This window comes from Leptodactylus fuscus, chromosome 1 (assembly GCF_031893055.1).
Source record: "Leptodactylus fuscus isolate aLepFus1 chromosome 1, aLepFus1.hap2, whole genome shotgun sequence".
NCBI lineage: Eukaryota > Metazoa > Chordata > Amphibia > Anura > Leptodactylidae > Leptodactylus > Leptodactylus fuscus.
In genome coordinates, this window is record NC_134265.1 from 45,055,523 (window position 1) to 45,083,159 (window position 27,637).

Here is a 27,637-nt window from a genome sequence, read left to right on the forward strand (position 1 = left end):
TTACATGCGAAAGCTTCGTGTCCGCTGAAATGACTGAAAAGGCCTTTTAAGGGCAAAGAAAGATAGCTGAGATTTCAGGCTTGTTTTCTCCGGAAATATTGCAGCTTCACTTTCTGGCGTGGGAAAACGTTCCTTGTAGACGTGAAGGTGCGCTCTCTGGAACTGAAGAACGAAAAACCAAGAGCAGTAAGGTGACAATGAAAAATTAAGTAGCTCATGTGTTGTGTAATAACTGTAAGCTATAGAACGCAAACCATAACAACAAACCAATAATTACTTCATTAATGGGAATCCAATCAGATCTATATTTGTAGATAGTGAAACATTAAACATTCCGCATCACAATCCAATCCAAAAAACTCTGTGTGAACATACCCTAAGTGGTGACTGTCTGGATACAACTATGAATGCAGAAACTTTCTATGGTCTGGGACTTGTCTGGGACCCAGCTATGTTTTTTGTAGCTGGGTTATCAGGCAGAGACACTACGTGTATAAGATATTTCAGCCACAATAAGGAAATCATGGTTGATTTTCTGACCTTAGAAAGGTCCTGCATGTGTGGTCGTATCCACTGGAAACCAATCAAGAAAACAACCTGTGACTACAAGACGTGACAGAGTCTGGAGACGCTGTGGAGAGCGATCTGCTGCCTGCAACATCCTTCAACATGACCAGTTTGGCAGTGAGTCAGTAATGGACTGGGGTGGCATTTCTTTGGAGCTTCGCACAGCCCTTCATGTGCTCGCCAGAGGTAGCTTGACTGCCATTAGGTACTGAGATGAGATCCTCAGACTCCTTGTGAGACTATATGCTGGTTCGGTTGGCCCTGGTTTCCTCCTAATGCAGGACAATGCCAGACCTCATGTGGCTGGAGTGTGTGAGCAGTTTCTGCAAGATGAAGGCATTGAAGCTATGGACTGGCCCGCCCGTTCCCCAGACCTAAATCCGATTGAGCACATCTGGGACATCATGTCTCACTCCATCCACCAATGTCACGTTGCACCACAGACTGTCCAGGAGTTGGCAGATACTTTAGTCCACGTCTGGGAGGAGATCCCAAGGAGACCATCCGCAACCTCATCAGGAGCATGCCCAGGCATTATAGGGAGGTCATACAGGTACGTGGAGGCCACGCACACTACTCAGCCTCATACTGACAGGTTTTAAGGACATTACATCAAAGTTGGATCAGCCTGTAGTGTGTTTTTCCACTTTAATTTTGGAGGGGACTCCAAATCCAGGCCTCCATTGGTCAATAAATTTGAATTCCATTGATGATGTTTGTGTGATTTTGTTGTCATCACATTCATCTTTGTACAGAACAAAGTATTCGATGAGAAGATTTCATTCATTCATTCAGATCTAGGAGGTGTTATTTCAGTGTTTCCTTTATTTTTTTTTTGAGCAGTGTATATAGTGATATCTCTATATCATACTTCCCAACTTTTAAAGGACAAAAGGTGGGCAGGCTGTGACAAATTTAGCTCTACCCACTTCTAAATTGACTCCGCCCATTCCCATCTATTTCTCATTGGGTAGACCCTACACCCCAACATTTCTCGCCTCACAGTAGACCACTGCACCACACATCTCCCCCCCCACACACACAGTACATCCTGCACCCCACATCTCCCCCCCAGTCAACCTTGCACCCCACATCCCTCCACAGTACACCCATGCACCCCACATTTCCCCTCACACAGTACCCCATATCTCTCCCCCTCAGTACAACAATGTACCCCACAATCCCCCCCCCCCCCCCAGTACATCCATGCACCCCAACATCTCTCCCTCACCCACAGGCAACCTTGAACCCCACATCTCCCCTACACACACAGTCCACCCTGCATCTCACATCTCTCCACCACACACAGTCCAACCTGCATCTCACGCCTCCCCCCTCCTCCATCTCTTCCTGGACTGCACGGGATGCAAAGACACGCCTACCCAGTCACGTGACTGTCTGATGTCACACAGGTCCTTCTGAGTACAGCAGTCAAACTTTCCCCCAATCACCAACCTCTGATCGGGGGAAAGTTTGTTTATAAGCAAAACACTTCAGGGCCATAGTGGGACATCCTGGGGGACAGTTGGGTGCTTTGCTATATATATATATATATATATATATATATATATATATATATATATATATATATACACACACTGTACATATACAGTATATACACACACATATATATATATATATTTATTTTTTTCCTATTTCTTAGGCTTGAGTACATGAAAGATATGCATCACCCTTAACAGCCATTGGAACCTTCTGTATGAGGAAATAGCATGCACTCTACCACACAAGCTCTACACAAGGGAGTATATATGCTGTTATCACAGCTACCGCTCCTGTCACTGTTATAATGAAAGCCTCCCTGACCACGTACTTATGGTCGCCAATAGCATATAGGAGCATGAAGGGCAAAGAATAATCCTAGTGTACAGTCAGCAGGAAGAGATGGCACTTGCTCTAGCTGCCCATGTGATGCTAGGGAAGGCATGCTGGGGAATAATAGGAAAGCACAAATGAAGATGAAGGTTAACTGGAACCAGAGAAAAATACAGCATGCATACAAGAGCAGAGTGTGATCTGGAGTTAAGTGGAGGATACAGGGATGGTAAGAGTCTTGGCTGGACAGTAGCGAACATCCACTGACAGTACATTTGTATTGTCTTGTACAGTAAAGGGGTCATTTTCCACTGCTCATTGATGACGCTAGGCTGTGAAGACTGATTCCTAACGCTACACTAATATTGGTAACCAAAAATAATGGCATAGATACTTTTGCAATGGGGTCACCTACAAACAAAAATGTGACTATAGAGCCCGGACCTCTTCATAATGGTTTGTAATAATCCTTTTCTTACAGGACATGAAAGGTCCTTTTAAAATATGTCAATCCTTTCAATACATTGAATCACAATGCAATGCCCAAGAGCAGGGTCTCTGCAGACAACAAAGCATCTACTGATCCTTTGACAACTTCAGTATTCAAGTCTAGGCCTTCGCATGCACTATACATGAAGAAGAATAGATTAACCTGTTTTAGCTTTTTCTTCTTTTCCTTGGAGGACAGCGACGTGTTATTTATAATGTCTTCTAGTGCAAGTTTCACAGGATCTTGAGGTTTGCTCAGCCTCTGATATTCATACTCATGTGTTGTTCCCTGTGGCTGGACAAACGCTGGATGAATTGTACTGTCGATGTTGGCCCCTGGATACTTTATCTGAAACACATAAAAGTAGAATGATGAAAAATACCACCATATGCCAAGACATCCAGTATAAAGACGCCTGCACAGTACTGAGTAAAGCGGATAGCATCAAAATGGATACCTGGACTCTTCGTTGGTGTGCCACGTAATCTTCCACAGAATTTTTATAGGATGTTGGAACCGTCAAAATATCCTGGCAGTTGTCCACCATGAAGGTAACCAGCTTTGTAGATAAAAGCTCGCCCAGGTCCACCTCCTCTTTAGAGCGAAGGACACTGCGGGAAAAGGTCTGGACCATCTGACGACAGTGAAACAGAGATGCAAGGGATTAACAGCATAGGGAATGATAGGAGTAAACTTGACGGGAATGTGCAACAAAGATTTGAGGGCTATAACATTTCAAAGTTTTGTGTATTTCTCACTGATAAATAGGGCTTTATTTTTAGTTTGTTTTTATTTTACTTTTTTTAATTTTTCCTTGTAAATGTAAACAAAAAAGGAAGTAAAATGTGTGTTTTATGTTGAAATTTTGCATGGTCATTAAGCTTATAAAAATTGTCTGATATCTCCTGTACCAATTATTCTGCGGAAGATATTTCACAGTAGAAAAACATCAAAAAACCCAAGGCAGTGCATTCATTGAATCTGCTCTTTCCTTAACCCCTGAAACCACAAAAATACTATCTATCCCTTTATCTCCTGCTTAGACTACTGCAACACCCTTGTCTGTGGCCTCCCAAAGCAAATGTATTAGACCCAACATACACACACTTTAGTTCACCTTCCAACGTAATCCAGCTCTCTCCCTGCTTTGCATTGGCCTCTCTCCTCTACCAGTCCCCATCATGCTACCCAACGCAAAGCAAAGAGTATAAAATGTGAACACTGACATACAAGGCCATCTACAACCCGCCCCTTCATACATACCCAACACCCCCACAAATAATCTCTGACCTGAAATGACTTCCATCTTTGTACTGCTCTTAACTGCTCTTCACATAACAGTCTCTAAGTCTTCTTCTGTACAACCCCCCATACCTCGAAATGTCCCATCACTATATATAAGATCTTCAAAAGGGCCCTGAAGATTCATCTCTTCAGGAAAGCCTACAGTCTTGGCAGGCCCCCACTGCCACCGGTCCATCATCAGTTTCTACCCTCACTTACAGTCTCTTATCCCCCTTCACCAGAATTAAAGGGATCCTATCATGAAAACTCAATTTTTTCTCACTAACACATCGGATTAGCCATAAGAAAGGCTATTCTTCTCCAACCTTTAGATGTCTTCTCCGCGCCACCGTTTGGTATAAATTCCGGTTTTCGACTTTATGCAAATGAGTTCTCTTGCAGCACTGGGGGCATCCCCAATGCTACGACTACCAACTTTCCAGCGCCGCCTCCATCTTCTTCAGGAACGGCCTCTCTTTGAGTCTTCTTCTGGCGGTGGCTTCAAACTTCTAGGCTTCGGGCAGTCAACTGTGCATGCCCGCCAGCCACAAGAAAATAGACGCTTACAATACTGTGCAAGCAGCCATTTTCTTGTGGCCGGCGGGCATGTGCAGTCGGTTTTGCCCTAGGTCAGAAGCGTAGAAGTTTGAAGCCTGCGCCGGAAGAAGACGCGTGAAGAGGACGTTCCTAAAGAAGATGAAGGCAGCGCTAGAGTTCTCTCGCGGCATTGGTGACACCCCCAGTGCTGTTTAAGCGCTGGGGCCCGCCCCCAGTGCTGCGGGAGAACTCATTTGCATACCGATGAAAACCGGGACTTCTACAGAACGGCAGCGCGGAGAAGACATCTAAAGGCTATTCCTACGTGTTAGTGAAAAAAAAAAAAAAAAAAAAAAAAAAGCGTTTTAATGATGAGATCCCTTTAATAAAGCACATCAAATACAATCATGAAAGTTTGCCAACTATGGGTCAATTAACACAAAAATAAAAAGGAAAACTCTTTTAGGCCGGGGGGCCCCAAGGCACGTAAACGCCGTGATTTGCCCACAGCAGAGATGCTGCGGGAAAAATTGTGGCGTTTTACAGTCCAAGCAAAGGGGATGGGATTCATGCGAATCCCATGCCCACTTTCCGGTAAAAAATGCAGTGCGGACACGCTGCGATTTGCAAAACCGTTGCGGCTTTGCAAATCGCAGCATGTAAATTATATCTACGGAAACGCTGGCGGCTTTCCCATAGATATAATTGTACCAGAAATTGTACCATAATTTTTTAAAATTATCTTTAATTTTTATAAGGCCCATCACTAGGGTAGGCCATAAATATCTGATCAGTGGGGGCCAACACAAATCATCTGTTAGGGGGTGCATCTGATCACCTTACTATACAATGTATGGAGCCATACGCAGATGGGGGATCACCTGCAGCTACAAGCAAATGATCTGTGCAGGGGCTGGCTGTTTCCATTTGCTGACTGCATGCAGAGATCTTAAAAATACTGAGGAGGTTGCATCACTTTTCATTCTAGAAGTTTTCCCCTTCTCTAATTTCTATATTTGACCATCAGGAGTTAGAAATAGTCTGATATAGATATAACACACATAAATACTCTAAAATAAAAAGGACACGAGAGGCAGGTGTAGCCGCCCCACCTATAGTGCTGAGCACAGCAGTCAAGGAGCTTCAATTATCCAGGCACTTTAATACCATACCAGTGCTCGGTTCCCAGTAGTATCACACAGAGGTGGCATTTCTCTGTTCAGGCTTATCCTCGCCATCATGCTCATTAGTAGCTGCAGTTTTCTGCGGTTTTCCGGTGGCAGAAGCATACAGCAAACTTGAAGAGCTTCAATCGCTACGAGCCTCTTTTGCAGAAGACCTGTGACAGCAAAAATCAAAATGCATGAATAAATATCCGATCGGCGAGGGTTCCAACACCTAAACCCTGCACTGATCCGCTCATCTAGCTGCATCCTTGTACTGGAAGCTCCTATTTAAGTAATAGTTGCAGAGCTGCAGCCCTGTCCACTGGTGCCGCTTTACTGCAGCTCTGTAACCATTACTTAAATAGGAACACCGCTGCTTCCGGCCGGTCCTATGCAGTTGCTTCTTATGCTGGGATGTGGCTGGATCAGCTGATTGGAGGTTTGACACCTGGACCCCTCATTATGATCAGATACGGATACCCTATCCTATTTATTTAAAAAAAACCAAAAAAAAAAAACCACACACACACACACACACACACACACCTAACTACCTTGCATGACTAAGAAAGCTGAAGTGTTTAATAAAAGATATTGGGAGATATTTATGAAGACTGGCATTACTCACACTAGTCTTCATGGCCAGCAAAACCAGCAGAGGGTGAACCTAATGTATGAAGAAGCACACGCCTCTACCATACTGTACACATAAGCTCGTAGCAGGCGTACATTTCCCCAATAAATTACACCAAATTTCTGGCATAAACTTTTCAGTAATGTAGCGTAGGTGGCGCAAATTTAGAAAAATAAAGTCCAATTTTTTTTTTTACTTTTTCCATTATATGAACACCAGAAAACTGATGCTAAGGCCCCACGTTGCGGAAATGCAGCTTTTTTGGTCGCAGATTTTATTGCAGTTTTGTGATCCAAAGTCGAAAATGGCATAAAAGGCATAATAAATCTGACCCGCCCCCTCTGACAGTCTATATGCTTGGAGGGGAAATATGCGGCAGCTCACAGTTGGTGTACATTTCCTATACTACGTATGCCAGACTTTAGGCGTTACAGAAGAGAATCGGCAAAATTTATTTTACAGAAAATATGCAACTTTTATGCCTTGTACGCCAGAAAGCTGCCATACAAGGCATAGTAACTATTCTCCAATAAAGGTTATTTTAATGTATTCATTAACTCTTCTACTTAAAAGGGATTCTACCATTAAATACCTTTTTTTTCTCCCTAACACGTTGGAATAGCCTTAAGAAAGGTCTTAAGACAGGATATTCATCTCCTACCTTTAGATGTCTTCTCCGCCCCGCCGTTTGGTTAAAATCCTGTTTTCCGATGGTATGCAAATGAGTTCTCTCGCAGCACTGGGGGTGGGCCCCATGATCAAACAGCACTGGGGGTGTCCCCAATGCTGCAAGAGAACTCTCCAGCGCCGCCTCCATCTTCTTTAGGAACGGGGTCTTGACGCGACTTCTTCCAGGGGTTGGCTTCAAACTTCTAGGCCTCGGGCCTAGGGTAAAGCCAACTTTTGAATCCACCGCCGGAAGAAGACGAGAAGAGAGCCTGTTCCAGAAGAAGATGAAGGCGGTGCTGAAGAGTTCTCTTGCAGCATTGGAGACGCCCCCAGTCCTGTTTGATCATGGGGCCCGCCCCCAGCGCTGCGAGAGAACTCATTTGCATACTGGCAGAAAACGGGATTTTAACCAAATGGCGGGGCGGAGACATCTAAAGGAAGGAGACATAGTCTTTCTTAAGGTTATTCTGACATGTTAAGGAGAAAAAAAAAAGTTTTTAATAGTAGAATCCCTTTGACATATACAATCGTTGATGCTTTTTATCATGCAATGACTCACTTCATTGCGCCTCTGTCCTTAGATATGATTTATTTCTCATTCAAGTGTTAATAAGCAGATCATTGAAAAGAAATTCATATTTAATTACTGGCTTACCGAGAATATTCACAAAAACATCAAAAAGCTCAAATGTCAGAAGAGGCTCCTGTAGAGAGCTGTAATAATCGGCAATGGTCTTAAACACATCTCTTTCAAAGCCCAAGTACATTGGCTGCTTCATTTCAGAGCAATTTGGCCCTGGATAAAAAAAAAAATAAAAAAAAAAAAAAAAGTAAAATAATGAAAAAAGATTTACACACTTACACTGCTATGTAAAATACTAGCCTAAGGGTCCATTCACATGGCCGAGTTTGACAGCCACATACCCCAAGACTGATGGCAGCAAAACTGAACTGACAACATCAGAGTGATTTATGAGGCTGCAAGTTCCTGAACTACCGCGAGTCAACTGTCCCATCATCTGAGTATAGGACCGCAAACTAGTGCTAAGTAGGAACTCGCAACATCATATATCACCTTGCATTCACCTTAGCGACGCACCCAGTATTATATGCTACTCAGTACGCCCCCCCAGTATTATATGCTACTCAGTACCCCACACAGAGTATTGTGCCCTCCCCCCCCCCCCTTCCACACACAGTATTATATGCTCTCCAGTATGACTGACTGACTGACTGACAGACAGACACACACTCTCTTTTATACTTACCCATAAAGAGCAGCCGGCGTCCACCTCCTTTTGACTGCAGGCGCTGATGACTCGCATCATCACGCCTGCGTCGGGGCAGAGGTCACACTCTGCAGTCAGTGTAGGCCGCATTTGTGTGGTCCGCGGGCTACAATGACAGCTTTCAGCTGTATGTGCATTTGCACGTACAACTGAAGGTAGCGATCACTCATTAACGGGGAATCCTGTACTGGATTCCCCGTTAGTGAGCGATACGGGCGACCACACGTGTGCCAGCATAGAGGGCTCTGCGTGCCCTCTGTTCGCCATCACTCTACTCGCAAATACAGACAATACTTCACAGACTGAACAAGTCTGTGTGAATAGGCCCTTATAGGCAGATTATCTGTGAATTCATCACACTACTAGTCTTAAAGGGGTGATCTAGGATTAGGAAGAGGAGCTGGAAACCAGACAGTTTTATTATAAAATCAACTAAAACCATAAAATGAATGAAATATTAATTACGAAGAAACAGGGTTAAATGGGGTTATCCAGTTTCCAAAAATGATCTTCAAATACATCCACTGCAGTGCTATATATACTCACTGTTCCTTTGTGCAGCCTTTGCTAGGCTTTATTTTACTTGCTGCTACTTGTATCCCAGTTATGTACACACAGTGAATTTGTGGAATAACTACATTTCCCCTGATTCATCTGCAGCTCTCACTTTGTGTACCCCTTCCTTTTCCACTCTTCTCTGTGTGCAAATTCCCTACCTGCTACAGGGTCTGTTTTTGTCACAGTATCTATCTTGTGCCTTAATTGTTCAATCTGTGCAGCATTGTTCAACCTTGAGTGCCTTCAAGGAGCAAGGAGGTCACATACTGCGGTGACATTACATTTGCTGGCAGCACTGCTCAAAGGGAGGGGTAGTGAGCTTGCAAATGAAATGTCACAGCTGTGCTTAAGGACCTAAAAAATAAATTAGATAAAATGTGCCAAGTTTAAACAGGAGATATATAAGTTATAAAGAAGTATTTTGTATTGATGCATCCTGTTATTTGGCCCACATAAAAAAAATAAATAAATAAAAACCCTCTAAGACCTTTAACGAAACAAAAATCACATTATATACTCACATTTAGCCAAGCATTTCATTGCAGACAGCAACCAATGGGGAAGCTCCTCTGCAGAAACAAGAAAATACAGTCAATAACAAATTAGGGTAGGTTTTATGTGTAAACCATACAGTCCCTGACAAAAGTTCTGTCGCTTCTCCATGTTGTGGAATCAAAAGCTTATAAGTCGACTTTAAGTTCATCTATTGATTTAAGAAATGACTCCTATGAAAGCGAAAACCCTCCCAAATGTGTTTTTTATTAAGAAAATAAATTGGCTTCACTGGCGAAATATTGATCATTTAATGAACACAGAAAGGTCAGATTTTGGCAAGACAAAAGTTTTGTCGCCTTGTCATGTGATGCCCCCAATCCTAGCGTACAGCCTTGCCGGTGCTCACTAATTGATCGGTTAATTAGTGGGTGTATAAGAAAAACTCCAGCACCCCAGACCTTCACATGAACTGCAACTTCACCTCTCACAGCATGCAAAAAAATAAACCCTGCGACCAAAGCCTTGATCATCAAGAAGCTGAAGACCAGATCCACTGCAGAGGTGGCTGGCACCTTTTATGTGTCTCTCCATCAAGTACAAAGAATTTAAAAAAAGATTTGAACAGACTGGAGATGTTTTTGACAAGCCCACGTCCGGCAGACCCCGCAAGACAATGGCTCAGGAGGAACGTTTGTTGGTTAGAAAATCAAAGCCAGCCCCTCTTCCCCTGCAGCAGAGCTCCAACAGGCCTGGTCACCTCAAGTTCCTGTGTCAGCTAGAACAGTTTGTAGGATTCTGTCTCGAAATTTCCTCCATGGTGGAATCAGTGCCCAGAAGCCATCACTGAACAAAAGGCAATTAAAGGCCTCAGCCTGCTAAACGGATGGACAATGGAAAAGTGGCAGAAGGTGGATTTATCAGATGAATCTTCAGTTGAATTACACCACAGCCACCACAAATACTGCAGGAGACCTACTGGAGCCCGTATGGATCCAAGATACACCCACCAAACCTAACTGTTTTCTGGGTGTAAGATGTAACATCATCTTGAGTTACATTCAGTATAGCAGTATGCGAAACATTTACAAGGTGGAAGGCAATATCAATAGCCTAAAATATCAACAAGTATTAGCTTCCTCTTACATTCCCAATCATTTTGCTGCAGGATGGTGCTCCATCTCATAAATCCATCTCTACATTAAAGTTCCTCAAGGCAAAGAAGATGAAGGTGCTCCAGCACTGGCCAGCCCAGTCATCAGACATGAATATCATTGAGCATGTTTGGGGTAGGGTGAAAGAGGAAGCTTGGCAGACAAAACCAAAGAGTCTTGATGAGCTGTAAGACGGCATACTTTACCATTCCTGATGACTTCATCAATAAATTGTATGAATCATTGTTGAAACGCATGGATGCTGTCCTTCAAGCTCATGGAAGTCATACAAAATATTAATTATGGCTCTAATAGCATCACAACTTCATTCACCAATTTCAGGAAATCTATCTTTGTATTTGAAACAAATTATTGGTTTGATTTTCACATTACTTTATATGGGCGACAAAACTTTTGTCTTGCCAAAATCTGACCTTTCTGTGTTCATTAAAATGTTCAATATTTCAGCAATGAAGCCAATTTATTTTAACAAAAAAAAACAAAAAAACATTTGGGTGACAACACAGTGGCTCAGTGGTTAGCACTGGAGTTTGAATCCCGCCAGGAACAACATCTGCAAGGAGTTTGTATGTTCTCCCAGTGTTTGCATGGATTTCCTCCCATTCTACAAAGACATACTGATAGGAAAAAAAAAAAAATGTACACTGTGAACCCTATATGGGGCTCACAATCTACATTAAAAAAACAAACAAACAAAAAAAAACAACATTTGGGAGGGTATCAGCTTCATATGAGTCATTTCTAAAACCAATGGATGAATTTAAATGGGTTCTATCATCTATTTTTTTTCTTCTCCCCCAATCACATAGCCATATTGCAATCATATAGCTATAGGACTAATGTAATATTTCCTATTGGTAGTATTTAATATTCCACATAACATACTAGAAGGACAGAAAAAAAAAATCCAAAGGGTAAAGTTACGAAATAAAAAAAAAAAAAGTCTGGCATTTTCGTACAGGTTTCATGGTGACAGCTTTACCAAGTTATCAAATTTATACAACTATTTTTTAGATTTCCATTTACAGGGTTATCCTCTTTGTACAAGTCATACTAATGTCTAAAGGGTGTCTAACAGGCTTCATAAATGTGGTGCAAGGCATGTTAGAGATTGCACCGAAATTCTGGCTCATTTTGCCTGATCTCCCCAATACTTTTACTTTTTTCAATTTATTTATATTTGTAAAATGGAAAAAGCGTCGGCACTACAATTTTATTATCACACTTTTTTTTACTTTTTAAGTTTTCTTTAACTTTTATTTTTAATCCCCCTTAGGGGGTCTGATCACTCAATATATTCTGCAATACTTCTGTATTGCAGTATAGTATATAATCCACTTTTCTATTACAATCTGCCCATGGCACAATGTAATAGAAGATTTATCATGATAAGCTCCCAGCTGCCATAAAAAGAGACAGACACTGCAGGGGAGGCAGCCATCGCTTCCAAGATGGCGGATTCCAGACACGGTTGTGGCTTAAATTTTTTGTGGCATCTAAGTGGTTAACAGCCATGATCAGTGCTAGCACGGTTAGATCATAGCAGGTGCCTGATGTTTAATGTGTTACATGTTGGCTCCCACTGCTCGGTAGATCATAGAGGCGAGATGCTTGCATAAGTGCCTTGACCCCTTAACTGTTATTTCCAGGCACAGTGCCATAGAGGTATGTGTGGGTGGACATGGTACTGCAGCTCAGACATGCGCAACCACACTTATATTATGATGTACATGAAAAACCTATTTCAGCAGATCAATGGGGTCCAGTTTGGATCCCAACCAACCATTGAATGATAACCCATCATAAGGATAGGCTTTCAATTGAAAGTTCAGGACAACACTTAAGCAAAGACATGGGGCAGAATGCAGCACTCACTTGATCGGTCATCCATCACCACGATCCCCTTTTTGTTGACATTGTAAACATTGTGCATTATGTGCTTCCCATTTGCCTGTTTTGTGTCCATCACATCATCCAGCGAATCAAGTCCAAAAATCTTCTGAATACTGCAAGACAGGGAAAGGTCATTCTAAAGCCATTAACAAGCCACAAGAATGGATTAAGTTTACACTCCATGTATTCTGTACATTTTACATGTGTAAAAATACATGTGTAAAATGTAGTTAGCCATTGAGTTCAATGGCATGTTCGCATAACACACGTCTTTTTGTGTGCACGCAAGGGGTTTACAATGTTTTAATGGAAAGCACTCAGATGATGTCAGACTGCCTTCCGTCTTACAAAGATTTCAATGGGGAGGTGTGTGTGTTGGGGGTATTTGTTTTGTTGCCATGGATCTGGATAGGATATGCTGCCTATTCTATGGAACAAAACAAAGCACCAGAACCCCCATGTGCAAGGGACCTCAGTGGATCTGCAGTATCCCAAACCTGATGCCATGGAACATCTTTGAAAGTGAGATCTTCATGTTAATACAGCTATTTTTAGCAGAACTGTAATTATACTAAAAACCTCTCGATCTATGTCATATTATACAGCTAGCTTACCGTAACAGTGTCCTAGACTTCCAGATCTCTTCAATATTTGCTGCAGTTAACTCTTTCCTGTACACCAGCCGACAGGTGGGCACCTCCCCGATTGCTATGCTGTGACGCTTATACCACATCTCAGAATTCTGGAAAAGACCATCGTTATTGTAGGCAACAATTCAGATGTCTCCTAGCCAACAGTCAGCCCTCTGTTTCTTTACACCTGTATTCCTCTTCTATACTTTATTTTGTTGGGTTACATAAAAGAAAGGCTTTCCCCATTGCACCCTGTGACACGACTGGAAACACTCTTTGGTTAGAAGAAAAGTAGCATTCCTTAGGATTCTCCAATGAGGGTCAAAATTTCCCACAAACTTGGTCAACCAATAGGTGGTGTAAAGTTAAAAGTGTATAAAGGTGAACCAAATTTATCATTTCACATGATGTACTTTGATAATTTTGGTGCATCTTCATATTGCCGTGTCTAAGAGTACATATTCTAAATATTGATCAGCATTGGTAAAGGTCTTGTTGGCAAAAACATTTAAAGGGGTTGTCCCATGAAGTGAAGACTGCAGGACCTTTACCCCACTCCACATTCAACCTGAGTGTAGTCAGGCTGAATGTAAACAGGACTGGTGGTGGTCAGAGATATCAGAGTGCTGTACTTCAGCTATCTGCGGCACGCCCACTGGAGTGAATGGGGGCGTCAACCACCACCAGTCCGACATCTTTGGGAACGGACAGTTAAGGACACCCATGGACAGTAAAAGAATGCACCCGATGTCCATTGAAATCAATGCAAAATGTCACGGACACAGCTACAGCAGACACTAACTGTCGGACACAGATGGTAGCGTGAACGCCCCCTAACACTTAAGAATAGCCTTAAGAAAGGCTATTCTTCTCCTACCTTTAGATGTCTTCTCCGTGCCACCGTTCAGTTAAAATTCCATTTTCCGTCGGTATGCAAATGAGTTCTCTTGCAGCACTGAGGGTGGTCCCCAGCGCTCAAACAGCACTGGGGGTGTCCCCAATGCTGCAGGAGAACTCTCTAGCGCCACCTTCATCTTCTTCTGGAACGTTGTCTCTTCATGCGTCTTCTTCCGGCGCAGCCAGTGAAACTTGTAGGCCTCGGGCAGAGGCAGCTTACACAATAAGGAAGAATCCCTTTAAAGTAACATATTCATCTGAGCCTAATGAGTTAGTCATAGCTGCAGCCGAAAGCTGGGGGATGGGGGTGGTGTAAAGGAATTTGAGATGAAAACCCGCTTCCCTTCCATCATGTGAATAAAGGCCTATGAAAATGTCCTAGTCTCTCCATAGTATTTGTCCACAGATTAATTCCTATATCCGTCTGTATGACTACTTTCTGGCATTGTATTCCTGATAAAAACCTTTAGCCTACAGAGAGCCCCAGACTTCCTAGAATCCATTCCTAACAGCAGCGCTTATGTGATTAACAGGGCTGAGGCTCCAGCAATCACTGCAGAACAATCTTAAGATACACCTGAGGAGTATGGAAACCACTGAATCATCTTGATGCCACAGCAATTTGATCTGTGCTTGAGAATTGAAGAGCTCGGTGCACGCAACAAGAGGAAATGCCTTTGATTAACATTTTCCCTTATTTCACTTGGGAATGAATAGATTAGCATAATAGAGCATCAGCCATGAAGATGAAAGTGCAGCAGGTGGCATCTTAGAATACGTTCACAAAATTACACACACAAAAAAAAAATAGAAGAAGTTTTTCTTGGTTAAATGATATGAGAAAAGAGGGAAATGTCATCCCTAGAGGGGATCTTTTATACAGAGGGGAGAGGTCTCTGCTGTAAGAGGTTGTACCTTTTACATCCCATGTGGTGCATTACATAAAATGTGCAAAGGAACAGCAGTGTTCAGAAGATGCCACTTGTTTTGGAGCACCCTAGCAGTTGGCATCCCTAGCTGACCCTGCCTATATATTGGTGCATTAGGATACTGTAAGCTATATTCACATGATGGAATCTACTGCTGACTTTGGGGTAGATTCCACCTCCAGATCAGCGGGGCAGAAATTGCAGCAGGAGACTTAAAAAATAAGTGTGTCAACACAGGCTAAAGGAGAACTCCGGTCATTAGCAAAACGTGTGCAAAGGAAACAAACCATTACGACAGGTTTCACAGGAATATGAGCCTGTGAAGTCACAGAGTCTTCATCGGTCCAGGGAGGGAATGGAAGAGGGTCCAGTTTTTGCTGAGGTCTTTTTGGGTAAGGTTTAAGTGGTGATGTTGGTGGAAACCTGCGTACAAGGGAGAAAAGGACACAATCAAACTGTGCCAATGATAAACCAGAAGATCAACGAGTGTAACATGTCAAAGGGACTTTCAAACCAATGCAAAGTAATGTTTCTCCGAAAATAAAATCTGTCTGAAAATAAACATTAGCATGATTTTTCAGGATTTTTGGAGTATGCTTGAAATAAAAGTCCTTCTTTGAAAATATATCCTAGTTACAGTTCGTCCCGCTGGCATTATTACATTATGGCTATTTCTGGTCAGCAGGGGCAGTCAACCGTTACACTTGGCTTTAGTGGAACACTGCTGTTATGTCTGTGACAGGAGTGACACAGATCTGTGTGTGACAGCCCATCCACCATTGGCACTTGTCACAGACTCTAACTGTTTTGTGTGTAAGGGGGTCTGGTGAGTAGATTGTTGTTCACGGATCAATAAATATATATATATATATATATATATATATATATATATATATATATATATATATATATACACACACACACACACATATAGACCACTTGCATTCACAGAACTCACCTGTATAGGCTGGTATTGTCCTCAAAGTCTTCTTTGCCCCATCTTCCTTTCACATCCTCAATGACGTGGTTCTTCAGGAACTTCTTTAACAGCTGGACTGTTTGACTTCGAGTTACTTCCGGCCCAAAGTTCTGGTTGCACTGGAGCAAGTCATGTAGCCAGTCCACAGCCTCTGTCGCAGTGAAACATCGATCATAGGTTTTAAAGTGCACGCGATGCTTCTTCTGGGTCATTCCAGAGCGGAAAAGTTCAATTGTTTCATTCCACTAAAAAAATAAATAAATGACAAATAAATAAATATATATATATATATATATATATATATATATATATATATATATTTATATATTATACATACACTGTATATACTTGAGTATAAGCCGAATTTTTCAGGCTTATACTCGAGTCAATAAGGACCAAAGTTACATTTTACAATCAATACTCTGCAGCAAACAAGCAAACAGAAAAACAGATATGACCCCTGTGACATGTTAGGCAGCACTATTTTTCCAGTCAAAGTTCCTGATGCACGTCCTCAATTGGATCTATTGGGCACTCTGCTCCCTGCCATATTGTGGCATAGTGCTAGGGTAGTGCGCAGGGAAAAACTAACTTCAGCCCTGCAGTCCTCCAATTGTCAGGATCAGTGATTGTCCCAAACATAGGGCCCCTACTGGCCATAAGGTGAGGATATAACCTTGCACTATACCATCACTTTATAAGTAAGTGCCTACATACAGTATGCAGAATAGTCACAGCCACAATCACTGTTTGGAGGGCCCACCATGTTGATGCATTACGCAGACAGCCCATTGATTTCTAAGGGCACTAAGTCAAGGCCTCATACACATGACCCTACTTTTTATCTGCATTTGTAAATAAAAGCACATTTCTATGTCCCCATACACACAGATGTAGTTTTCACAGATGTGTGTCCAGGCCGTAACAAAGATCTACAAAATATGGAGCAGATCATATACCATGTGTGTGGTGTATATGTAGCCTCATGCTTCATTTTCACTTAGGTGCATTGAATAGTAAGTAATAAAACTTACTCATGGAGCATGAAGGACGATGCAACTGGTCAGACAGTAAAGCTGGTGCAGGCAACCCCCTTGGGCCTGGTGCAAAAGAAGCCAAACGGGACTAAAAACTAAGCAGTGAGACGGCTCACAGGGTATATAGCAACACAATCCGATGTGCGGATATATACTGTGTATCATTCCATACCAGCCTGATATTTGTGAATATGTTTGAACCTGCTAAAGTGATGTTCACATTGTCGTTTTTTGGAGGTATATATCAGGAGGCCTCTCAACATATACCTACAAGACTACAACGCACCCCATGTGTATAGTGAAATATTTCACCCATACAGCCCAATCTGCCACCTCACATGCCCAGGTTCTGATGATGCCCAGTCCAAAGTGTTCCCAGTCTGAGACTTGGTGGAAATATTCTCAGTTGTGTATGTTCACACGGAATATTTTGCAAGCTGAAAAATCTGCTTCACGAATTTGGAAACTTTTTTTTTGAGGCAATTTTTTTAAATGATGTGGTTTTTTTGAGGCATTTTTAGTTTTTGGAGTTTTTTTGCTCCAGTATATTGTATAGACCTGAAAACCTCTCTTTAAAAAAAAATGCTAGTGGTTTTTGCAAAAACCGCGTCAAAAACCATAAAAAAAAAAAACAAACAAACCACGTATCGCATTTTTTCCACCTCCCTTTGACTTCAATGAGTTTTTCCAGGCGTAATCTGGAATTCTGCTAGCTGAAAACAAAATGCTAGAAGAAAAAAACTGCTATTGACGCCTATTGAAATGAATGGGAGCCATTTTTTCAGGCAGATTTTGCGTCAAAATCCGCCTGCAAAAAACTCTGTGTGAACAGACCCTAGCAGGTTACTCTGCTTATAACCTTTAGAGTTTTGTGGGCACATAACAGCTCTGGAGTGCAGTCTGTGTATAGGCACATGTAGGCTACTCTCACCTCTACGCCGGTACCAGACCCACCCTGATCAATTTGGTGAAAGGTTCAGAAGATGCGTTGCGGCTCACGTTTGTTGCTCCACAATATCCGGTGTCGAGGGATCGATAAAGTGTAGTTGTGCTTTAAGACAACTCCTTTAACTAAATGTTACCAAACCGGTTACATAAACGTCTACAAAGCGATTTTGATTTTTTATTTTAAGCCTTTACACCCGGAGCCCAAAAATAACTGTAAGCACTGAGTCATTTCTCTGGGCACTCAGAGCTTTACTTTCTTCATTTAAGAGAACAGGAAACATGAAATCTCTCAGCGTGAAATTGAGCTGAGCCATGAATACTAAAGACCTCTCTGCAGACTGGCTACAGGGACACGCGTCTGTCACCTGTACTCATGTTCACGGGCCGTGAAAGTGACCCCGCGGTTACACCCGCACCAGGGACAACTGTGCACTAACCTGGCGAATTCACACTCTCAGGTTGGCCACAGCAGTAAAATTAGAAAATGCATACTGGTTTTTTTCCTATGCATTTTGGATGTGTTTTTTCAGCACTCTAGTAGTCAACAATGTCCAGGGGGGGTCAAGCACAGCACATTTCTAAACTATTGGAAACATAAACCTCAAATTCCGGAACTTTCAGGTCTGTAACCTCATATAGGGGTCTACCACAGGTCAGGCTCAGTGTGTACACTAGATCAGAGAGGACGGTGACCTACTATATGACCTCACGTTGATATATAGTATATGCTATTGGTCAAGGGTTACATACTGTGAGGGCATTTATCAAGCTTCTTGCTAGTGTCTTCTTCTAATCCTGCCCACCCCCACAAAAAACTTTTTTTTATTATTATTATTAAGTTTTAAGCGAAGTTTATCATAGGTTTGTGTCTATTTTAAAGGTTTTTACACACGGTTCGTCTGCGGTTTTTTGTCAGGGAAAGTGGTCATGATTTATATATAGTAACATTTTACAAAAACAGTATAATTTTTTTATTATTATTATTTTTATTTATTTATGTGCCTTTTTTTTTTTTTTTTTTTTTTTTTAGCACAGGCCTGTACCGCCATATGGTGCAACAATTTAAGTGGAGAATAATTATGTCAAAATAAAAATAGGCAAGAAAAGAGATGCATACGGATGTACAACATGACAGATGACGGATCCATACCACTGGACAATTATTGACACAGTAATGCTGCAATGCAAAGAGCGGCTGCTCAGGAAGTAACCGCCATATAGTGCAACCTATACTTTATAATTTCCTTATAATAGTATAAACTACATACAAAGAGAAGTCTCAACAAGAAACAAGAGTGCTGTTTTATGTCAGACTTGTGTATATATATGGAGAGTCAGAAGATCGGGTGGCAGATACAGCTTGTGGCAAAGGTCGCTCTGGTTTATATAGTGAGCGTAAAGATAAAACAGGATGAAGGATGAAGTCATCTATTATAGGTCAAGGTAAAATACATGTGATATATACAACACTAGTAGTTTATATAAATACATACAGGCCTGGCAGCAGGATCTTCTTACAGAAAGAGACCGAAAGGAACAGGCAAAGTCCTCCATGATGGAAAAGCAAAACTCGCTCTAGCAACACTTTTTCCATTAAAAGTAACTTACGGTATAAGGGCGATTTAGGACACTAAGGGCTCGTTCACACGGGGGGCAGATTTTGGCACCGAGAGCGACGCGGGGAGCCACGTCACTCTCAGGTCAAAACTCGTCTGCTACGACAGTCGCGGTTTCTCCCTCCAGACCAGGCTCAAATGAAAGGGCCAATCTCGGAGGTTGCTGCCGCCAGGCGGAAGCCGTGGCTTAGTGATCCGTGGAGTCTGCCTGATGAAAGGGCAGCTCTCTTCTTTTTTCCGCTAGCGGCAACATGCTGCTAGCGGAAATAAGTACGCTAGTGGTCTCCTTAGACCACCATTGTATGGAGGCGGATTTTGAGGCAAAAATCCACCTCCTTGACCCCGTGTGAACTAGCCTAAAAAACCCACATGTCCTTATCGAATGGGGGTTTAGTGTCCCAAATGTGGACCCCGTGGCGTGCCGTAGCCAAAAAAGAATCTGGAAAAGACTGCATCCCGTTTTTTCCGCAGCATTTTTCACTTTCGGCTCTATTATAACTATATGGAAACTGCCGGCATTTCTGTAGGTGTAACTGACATGCTACGATTTACAAAAATGGCAGCATCTACACTGCAGTATTTTTTCCTGCAATGTGTGGATGGGATTAGCCAGAATCCCATCCGCTCTGCAGGTAGTGTAATACGCTATTTTTTTTGCGGAAATGCTGTGGCCAAAACGCTTCATGCACGTAACGCAGGTGGTTACTGAATTTGCTGAATTTCTCAGACAGAAAACTTCTGGGTCCCATTCACATCTGCATTTGGGTTTCTGTTCAGGGAGTCAGCTTGGGGACCCCCTGAATGGAAATGTATACGCATTAAAAAGCGGTTACCTGGGGGAAAGAATGGACCTCATAGACTATAACGGGGTCCATGTGGTTTCCACATGAAACGTGCAGAGAGAAAAGTCCTGCAAGCAGTACTTTTCTCTCCACATGTTTTATGCGGAAGCAGAGTGGAATCCATACGGACCCCATTATAGGCTATAGGATCCGCGGGTTTCCTTAGGTAATTGCTTTTTTATGCATATAGGTTTACATTTGGGGGGTCCTCAAGTGGACTCCCCTAACGGAAACCTAGTCCGCATAAATAAAGTGGACAGTAATGGGGTTTCCGCACAAAACATGTGGAGAGAAAAGTGCTGCTTGTAGAGGAACGGAATGACCCAAACACAGGACTTAATTTTTTATCTGCTTGACAAAAACAGATGCAAAATGTAAAGCAGAATTTGGAGAAGATTGCCACTGTATATTACCTTTATTGGGCAGGGACAAATTCCGTGAGCAGATTCTGTGTCAAATTCTGCACTCACAGAAAAGGTGCATTTTCCACCTCCCTCTGACAAACAAGGACACCGCCTATTTTTTCCACCTTCCAATCAGCTAGCATTAATAAAACAGCTACTGTCACCCATTGAAATAAATGGGAGACAGACTTCAGGTGGCATTTGGGATAGATTTCACAAATTCCAACATGTGAACACCCCCATGATGCTTAACTAGATAAGTCTCATGGGACTCCTCTCTGGGGTTCCCGGCACCCGCACAGTTCTTCAGTACAGCCGTGGCTATAGACTCCAGCTTGAGGTACGGGGCATATGCACCGAGGCTGAGGTTCACTCCTCTGGCTTCAGTGAAGAATTGCACCGGGGTGAGGAGAAAGGTTTTTATTCTTAATCCAAGCACTGGAGGATTTTTAACAGGGCGATTTGGAAAACTAAACCCCCAGTCCATAAAGGACTGTAGGTGGTTTAGCGCCCCAAATTAACCCCGATAGATTACCTTGAATCTTTCATGTTCTCTGACAACGGCGGTATTGTATACCGCTAGAAAGCTGACAGTATACTGAATTCAGTGAACTTTCAGCTTTGACGTTACGCGCTCCAGGCCTTACAACCTATAGTACTATCAAGGGGAAAAGGGGGGCATTACTCACGCCCCGGCAATGACGCTGAGCAGTGAGGCTCGCCCTTCCACAGCAAAAGAATACCAGAGCCAAAATTAACAGCACCCATATCTCTGGCAAGGCTGAATTCGGCACACTGTCAGCTTTCTAGCGATAATGGCGGTGTCAGAGGATGTGAAAGGTCTTCTCCAAGGAGAACCACTGACCGGACCACCACAGGGGACCGACAAAAAGACTGGACATTTGAATAGCCCTACAAATTAATACGTACATCTCAACGTAACCTCATGACAGCCTTAAAAAAATAAAAAATAAATAAAAAAAATGGCTAACACAGCCGATAAACTCGTTTGTGTTGATAGAGCTTTGGGCAAGGGTGCAGCACTTTCATAGCAGCATCCAAGCTTGCTGCAAAATCTTCATACTGAACAAGTGGGTTTCCTCAGAGTTTTAGTACACGACATGAGTGGGTTTTTTTTTTTTTAATTTAGATTGTGAGCCCCATATAGGGATCACAATGTACTTTTTTTTTTTCCTATCAGTATGTCTTTGTAGAATGGGAGGACAGCCACACAAACACAGGGAGAACATACAGACTCCTTGCAGATGTTGTTCCTGGCAAGATTTGAAACCAGGACTCCAGCGCTGAAAGGCTGCAGTGCTAACCATTGAGCCACTGTGTTGCCCTCGACATGAGTGTTTCTATCACCTGTGACGGCCTAGACACGAACGAGGCAGTCCTCTAATAATACACTCGGTGGTAATACTAAAACAACACACACATTCCTATACACAATACATAAGACATTAGAGACGTGCTGGAGCTTGTAATAGGAGAAGAGGAAGACTCAGGGTAGACGTACAGCTCAGCCGGGATTATGTACAATGACAACGTGTGATGGCGACAGGAGATCACCAAATCACCACTGGGTCACAAGTGATCAGTGCAGATCGGTCCTGACTGTGCAATTACATTGAAGAATTATGGCACAGACAACTGTATGAGCGACACACTGGGAATTGCCACAAACGGCAGTAGTGCAACCTGATCCTGCTGATAAACTGCTGAAAGGGATACATATACGTACATAGCGTGAGAGTCCCCGCAGGCTGCATTCAGACAGGCAGGTTGGGTGCAGTAAAGACCGTATGAAAACTGCACCTAAAAGTCTGCATTCACTTTTGATGTGCTAAAGGGGCAGGTTGTTTTTTTTTTTTAACATTTATTTAACATGGTTCACCTAAAAACAAAAATACTGAACATAGTTTTCTCAGATACAGTTTTTATGTGGTCCTAGTCATTCTATATAAGGCTGGATTCACACACACAAGTAGGAGACTGCAGATTCCGCTTAAAATCGACAGAAACCCAGCGGACCCCATTATAGTATAAGCTTTTATAGCCTGCTTTTTAAGCAGACAGGGTCTCCATCTTTTGGGTAAACCTAGGGTAAGCCAACCGGACCTAGTAAAGACAACCTTAGGCCCAGTTCACATCTGTGTTCGTGTTTCCGTTTGGGGAGTCCACTTGGGGACCCCACGATCGGAAACCTATCCGCATAAAAAAAAAACGGTTACCTAAGGAAACCCACGAACACCATAGACTATAATATCCCAATTTCTACAGTTTCAAACGCAAACTAAAGACGCATTTTTTCAGACAAGCCTATCACAATTCCTAATGCAAACCCTTCTTGATGCCTTTTCAGCCTAACATATTTGTCCATGCTCTATCCACATGTTAAAGGACACTACTAGTGACGGCCCATAAAGCTTTGTTTGTGTAATGGCTGCAACCTCTATTACAAAATTGTCTGAACACTGTATAAGCAATGCCGCCCCTGCTACCTCTTGTGTCACCCCCTCTACCTCATAGATTGTAAGCTCTTGTGAGCAGGGCCCTCAGTCCCATTGTGTGAAATGATGTTCTTTGTTATGTATCTGTCTGTATTTGAACCCTACAAATTGTACAGCGCTGCGGAATATGTTGGCGCTATATAAATAAAATTTATTATTATTATAATAGGGTCTGTGTGGTTTCCGAATGAAACATGTGGAGAAAAAGGTGCTGCTTGAAGGACTATTCTCTCCGCATATTTCATGCGGATAGTTGACTGGAATGGCCCGAATACAGATGTGAACCAGGCCTTAGGCTTGTGCAGAGATCAGGACTATTAGCATTATAGCCCTTTACTCTCAGTGGGACTACTGCCCCATTCTGGAAACATGAATACAGTACAGGACAGTAGAGAAGCAGGTAGCCATAGATATGTGATATATGGCCAACATCCAGTCTGTATTTCACAGAGCCAATATGGCCATGTGAAGCAGAACCCTCTTATACTATACCCCCTCCATTAGGAAAGGACAGACAGAGACAAATACATTCAGTATGCACAAGACAACTAACTTTCTTCCTGCCAATGTCTATCTGTCCATACAGCTGAGGCTTCCCTCACATACACATTTTTCCCCAAAAAAAACGCATACATTGGTTTTTAAAATATTTGGTTATAGAATTGCTACAGATTCTCTTTGCGGGTGAATTCTGCAACAAAACATATATCGCATATTATGGATATAATGTCATTTTTTCAGCTCAAAACCGTGCGCAGAGAATAAACAGCATTTTAAAAGAACAGCAAAGTTGACAAGACTTTACAAAATCTAATCCAGATGATGTGGGGGAAAAAAAAAAAAATAGAAAATCGGCAGCGGAAACTGCCCCACAGTACAGCACAGATTACACATCTGCAGCGTGCACATATACGGTGAAGGTTTTCAGTGCGGATTTCAACTCTTTGCAGATAATATATGGGGTGACCCTAGGAAATATCCATCAAATACTGCAAAATATGTATTGTGTGCACTGGATGGCGACCACTTGTTAGTACAAGTTAAATGATCAGTGTGGCGGTGTGTATATATGTATATCATATATAGCGCAGCCCTGGCATAAACACATGCCAAACATATGACTGGCATCACAAGATGCTTCGATCTAGACCAGTGATGGCGAACCTATGGCACGCGTGCCAGAGAGGGCACGCAGAGCCCCCTCTGCTGGCACGCGTGCTGTCGCCCTGATCGCTCACTAACGGCGAATCCGATGCAGGATTCCCCGTTAGTGAGCGATCGCTGCCTTCAGCTGGTTGTGCAAATGCGCATCCAGCTGAAAGCTGTCAGTGTAGCTCAGTGTAGGCCACGCGTACTACGCGGCCTACACTGACTACAGAGTGTGACCTCTGAACAAGCGCGGGCGTGATGACGTAAGTCATCAGCGCGCGCAGTGAACAGAAGAGAGAACACCCGGCAGCTCTTCAGGTAACTATATTGTGTTTGTTTGCACTGTCAGGGGAGGGGGGCAACGGTAGACATTTCATGTTGTGTAGGAGGGGGCTACTGTAGACTTTCATGCTGTGTGGGTAGGGGGCTACTGTGGACCATTTTATGCTGTATGGGAGGGGGCTACTGTGGACCTTTCATGTTGTGTGGGAGGGGGCTACTGTAGACTTTCATGCTGTGCGGGTAGGGGGCTACTGTGGACCAATTTATGCTGCTACTGTGGATCTTTCATGCTCTGTGGGAGGGGGCTACTGTGGACAAGTTCATGTTGTGTGGGAGGGGGCTACTCTGGACCATTTCATGCTGTGTGGGAGGGGGCTACTGTGGACCATTTCATGTTGTGTGGGAGGGGGCTACTGTGGACCATTTCATGTTGTGTAGGAGGGGGCTACTGTGGACCAGTTCATGCTGTGTGGGTAGGGGGCTACTGTGGACCATTTTATGCTGTATGGGAGGGGGCTACTGTGGACCTTTCATGTTGTGTGGGAGGGGGCTACTGTAGACTTTCATGCTGTGCGGGTAGGGGGCTACTGTGGACCATTTTATGCTGCTACTGTGGATCTTTCATGCTCTGTGGGAGGGGGCTACTGTGGACCAGTTCATGTTGTGTGGGAGGGGGCTACTCTGGACCATTTCATGCTGTGTGGGAGGGGGCTACTCTGGACCATTTCATGCTGTGTGGGAGGGGGCTACTCTGGACCATTTCATGCTGTGTGGGAGGGGGCTACTCTGGACCATTTCATGCTGTGTGGGAGGGGGCTACTCTGGACCATTTCATGCTGTGTGGGAGGGGGCTACTCTGGACCATTTCATGCTGTGTGGGAGGGGGCTACTGTGGACCATTTCATGTTGTGTGGGAGGGGGCTACTGTGGACCATTTCATGTTGTGTGGGAGGGGGCTACTGTGGACCAGTTCATGTTGTGTGGGAGGGGGCTACTGTGGATCTTTCATGCTCTGTGGGAGGGGGCTACTGTGGACCATTTCATGTTGTGTGGGAGGGGGCTACTGTGGACCAGTTCATGTTGTGTGGGAGGGGGCTACTCTGGACCATTTCATGCTGTGTGGGAGGGGGCTATTGTGGACCATTTCATGTTGTGTGGGAGGGGGCTACTGTGGACCAGTTCATGCTGTGTGGGAGGGGGCTACTGTGGAGTATACAGGTATAATCCTGTGTGGGGGCCACTGTGGGCCAGATTGTACTGTGTGGGGGGCCACTGAGGGGCAGATTGTACTGTGTGGGGGGCCACTGAGGGGCAGATTGTACTGTGTGGGGGGCCACTGAGGGGCAGATTGTACTGTGTGGGGGGCCACTGAGGGGCAGATTGTACTGTGTGGGGGGCCACTGAGGGGCAGATTGTACTGTGTGGGGGGCCACTGAGGGGCAGATTGTACTGTGTGGGGTCCCCTCACTATGTATATCACACAGTATTTGTTTTATAGCAGACGTGAAATTAGTACAGGATGTAATAACATTGCACGGTAAACTATAAAACAGATCCTGTGCGATGTAAATAGTGAAAATTAATTGTTTAAAAGTACAGAATGCAGAGACCTTTACCTTTCAGTACAAGATCTGTAAAGCCCCAGTCACATGACTGTAATTTGTGGGTCCGCAATTGTGGACCCACAGAGTTTTAAGGTTAAATTGCCGTGTTGGCACTCCGTGATACTTTATTTGGTTTTGGGTTGCAGTTTAGGCACTCAGTCTCAAAAAGGTTCGCCATCACTGATCTAGACTAATGCACAAAACCAATCATAGATCTATATAGTGAATGATCCTGCTGGTTATGGGATCCGGATCATTACTATAAACACCCCCCCATATCTAGCACAGACTACAGATCAGTAGGCAACAGGTCTGCAGACTGAACAACCAATATATATATATATATATATATATATATATATATATATATATATATATATATATATATATATATATATACACACAAACACACAGGACTCTTGTGTATCTGTAACCCTGTGACGTCACATCACGGTGCACTACAGCTACCTGGATGTTAGACATTCCCATGCACTAGCTATCTAGGTGTATGTAGGTGCCGCCTCTCTCTCTCACCAGCTTGGTGGCTCTGTACGGGCCCGGGCCTATGAGGCGGTGCTCCATGCTGTCCCCGGTGCGGCCCGGTCGCCTCTCCCCGGTGTTGCGCTGTTTCCAGGAGACGGGCACAGTTTGAATCTTGTACCTGTGGGACAGCGGCCGCCTATTGGCTGAGGAGACACCACGTGGTGTGCGGGGAGGGGGTGGCTTAGGCAGGGCAGGGACTGTCTCGTATCACTTGTACTGTGCTGGGGGCGGGGAGGGGCTGATAACTGCGAGTAATAGAGGACTGCAGGGGGCAGCAGTGAGAGAGGATCGTGTGCTAGTACAATGTGTCTCCATAGTGAAGCACTTTATTGCTGTATTTCCCTCACCTGCCATTAGTCCTGTGCTGAGAAGAGTCTGACATCTCACAGCTAAAGATTCACACGCTGCGCATTTCAAAGAACGCACACTAGTCTGTTTATCGCACAGGCTAAGACTAGGTTCACACTAGGATTCAGGTTTACTTCTTTTGGGTCTGCACAAAAAATGGAAACCCTATCCGCTTAAAAAGTGGACCCCACAGACTATAATGGGGTCTGCAGTGGCGTAACTAGGAGTGGTCGTGGGGCCCCAAGGCGAATATCAGCAAAATGATGCTAATAGAGCCCCACATATGCGTGAATAGCCTTTAAAAAGGCTATTCAGGCACCGTAA

The 27,637-nt window shown here is 43.5% G+C and overlaps 1 protein-coding gene across 1 annotated transcript; it reads right to left on the minus strand.

The window, feature by feature from the left end:
* Nucleotides 1-27,004, minus strand: DEPDC1B (DEP domain containing 1B). The gene is made up of 11 exons (XM_075269238.1): nucleotides 26,957-27,004; nucleotides 16,004-16,269; nucleotides 15,333-15,468; nucleotides 13,202-13,329; nucleotides 12,570-12,700; nucleotides 9,549-9,596; nucleotides 7,836-7,976; nucleotides 5,884-6,050; nucleotides 3,348-3,524; nucleotides 3,053-3,238; nucleotides 1-162 (listed from the first exon to the last, which is right to left on the minus strand). Exons 1-11 carry the CDS (start codon nucleotides 27,002-27,004, stop codon nucleotides 1-3), a joined length of 1,590 nt encoding a protein of 529 aa, XP_075125339.1.
* Nucleotides 27,005-27,637: the final 633 nt, after the last annotated feature.

What these genes read in the sequence shown, in the direction of transcription:
- DEPDC1B (XM_075269238.1), bottom strand. Translation starts at nt 27,004, where the DNA reads ATGGAGCACCGCCTCATAGGCCCGGGCCCGTACAGAGCCACCAAGCTG. An exon ending in GGTGATGGATGACCGATCAA is followed by an intron (nt 9,597 to 12,569) that starts GTGAGTGCTGCA and finishes TTGTTTCTGCAG; the next exon opens with AGGAGCTTCCCCATTGGTTG. An exon ending in TGTTTTTGTGAATATTCTCG is followed by an intron (nt 6,051 to 7,835) that starts GTAAGCCAGTAA and finishes TTGCTGTCACAG; the next exon opens with GTCTTCTGCAAAAGAGGCTC.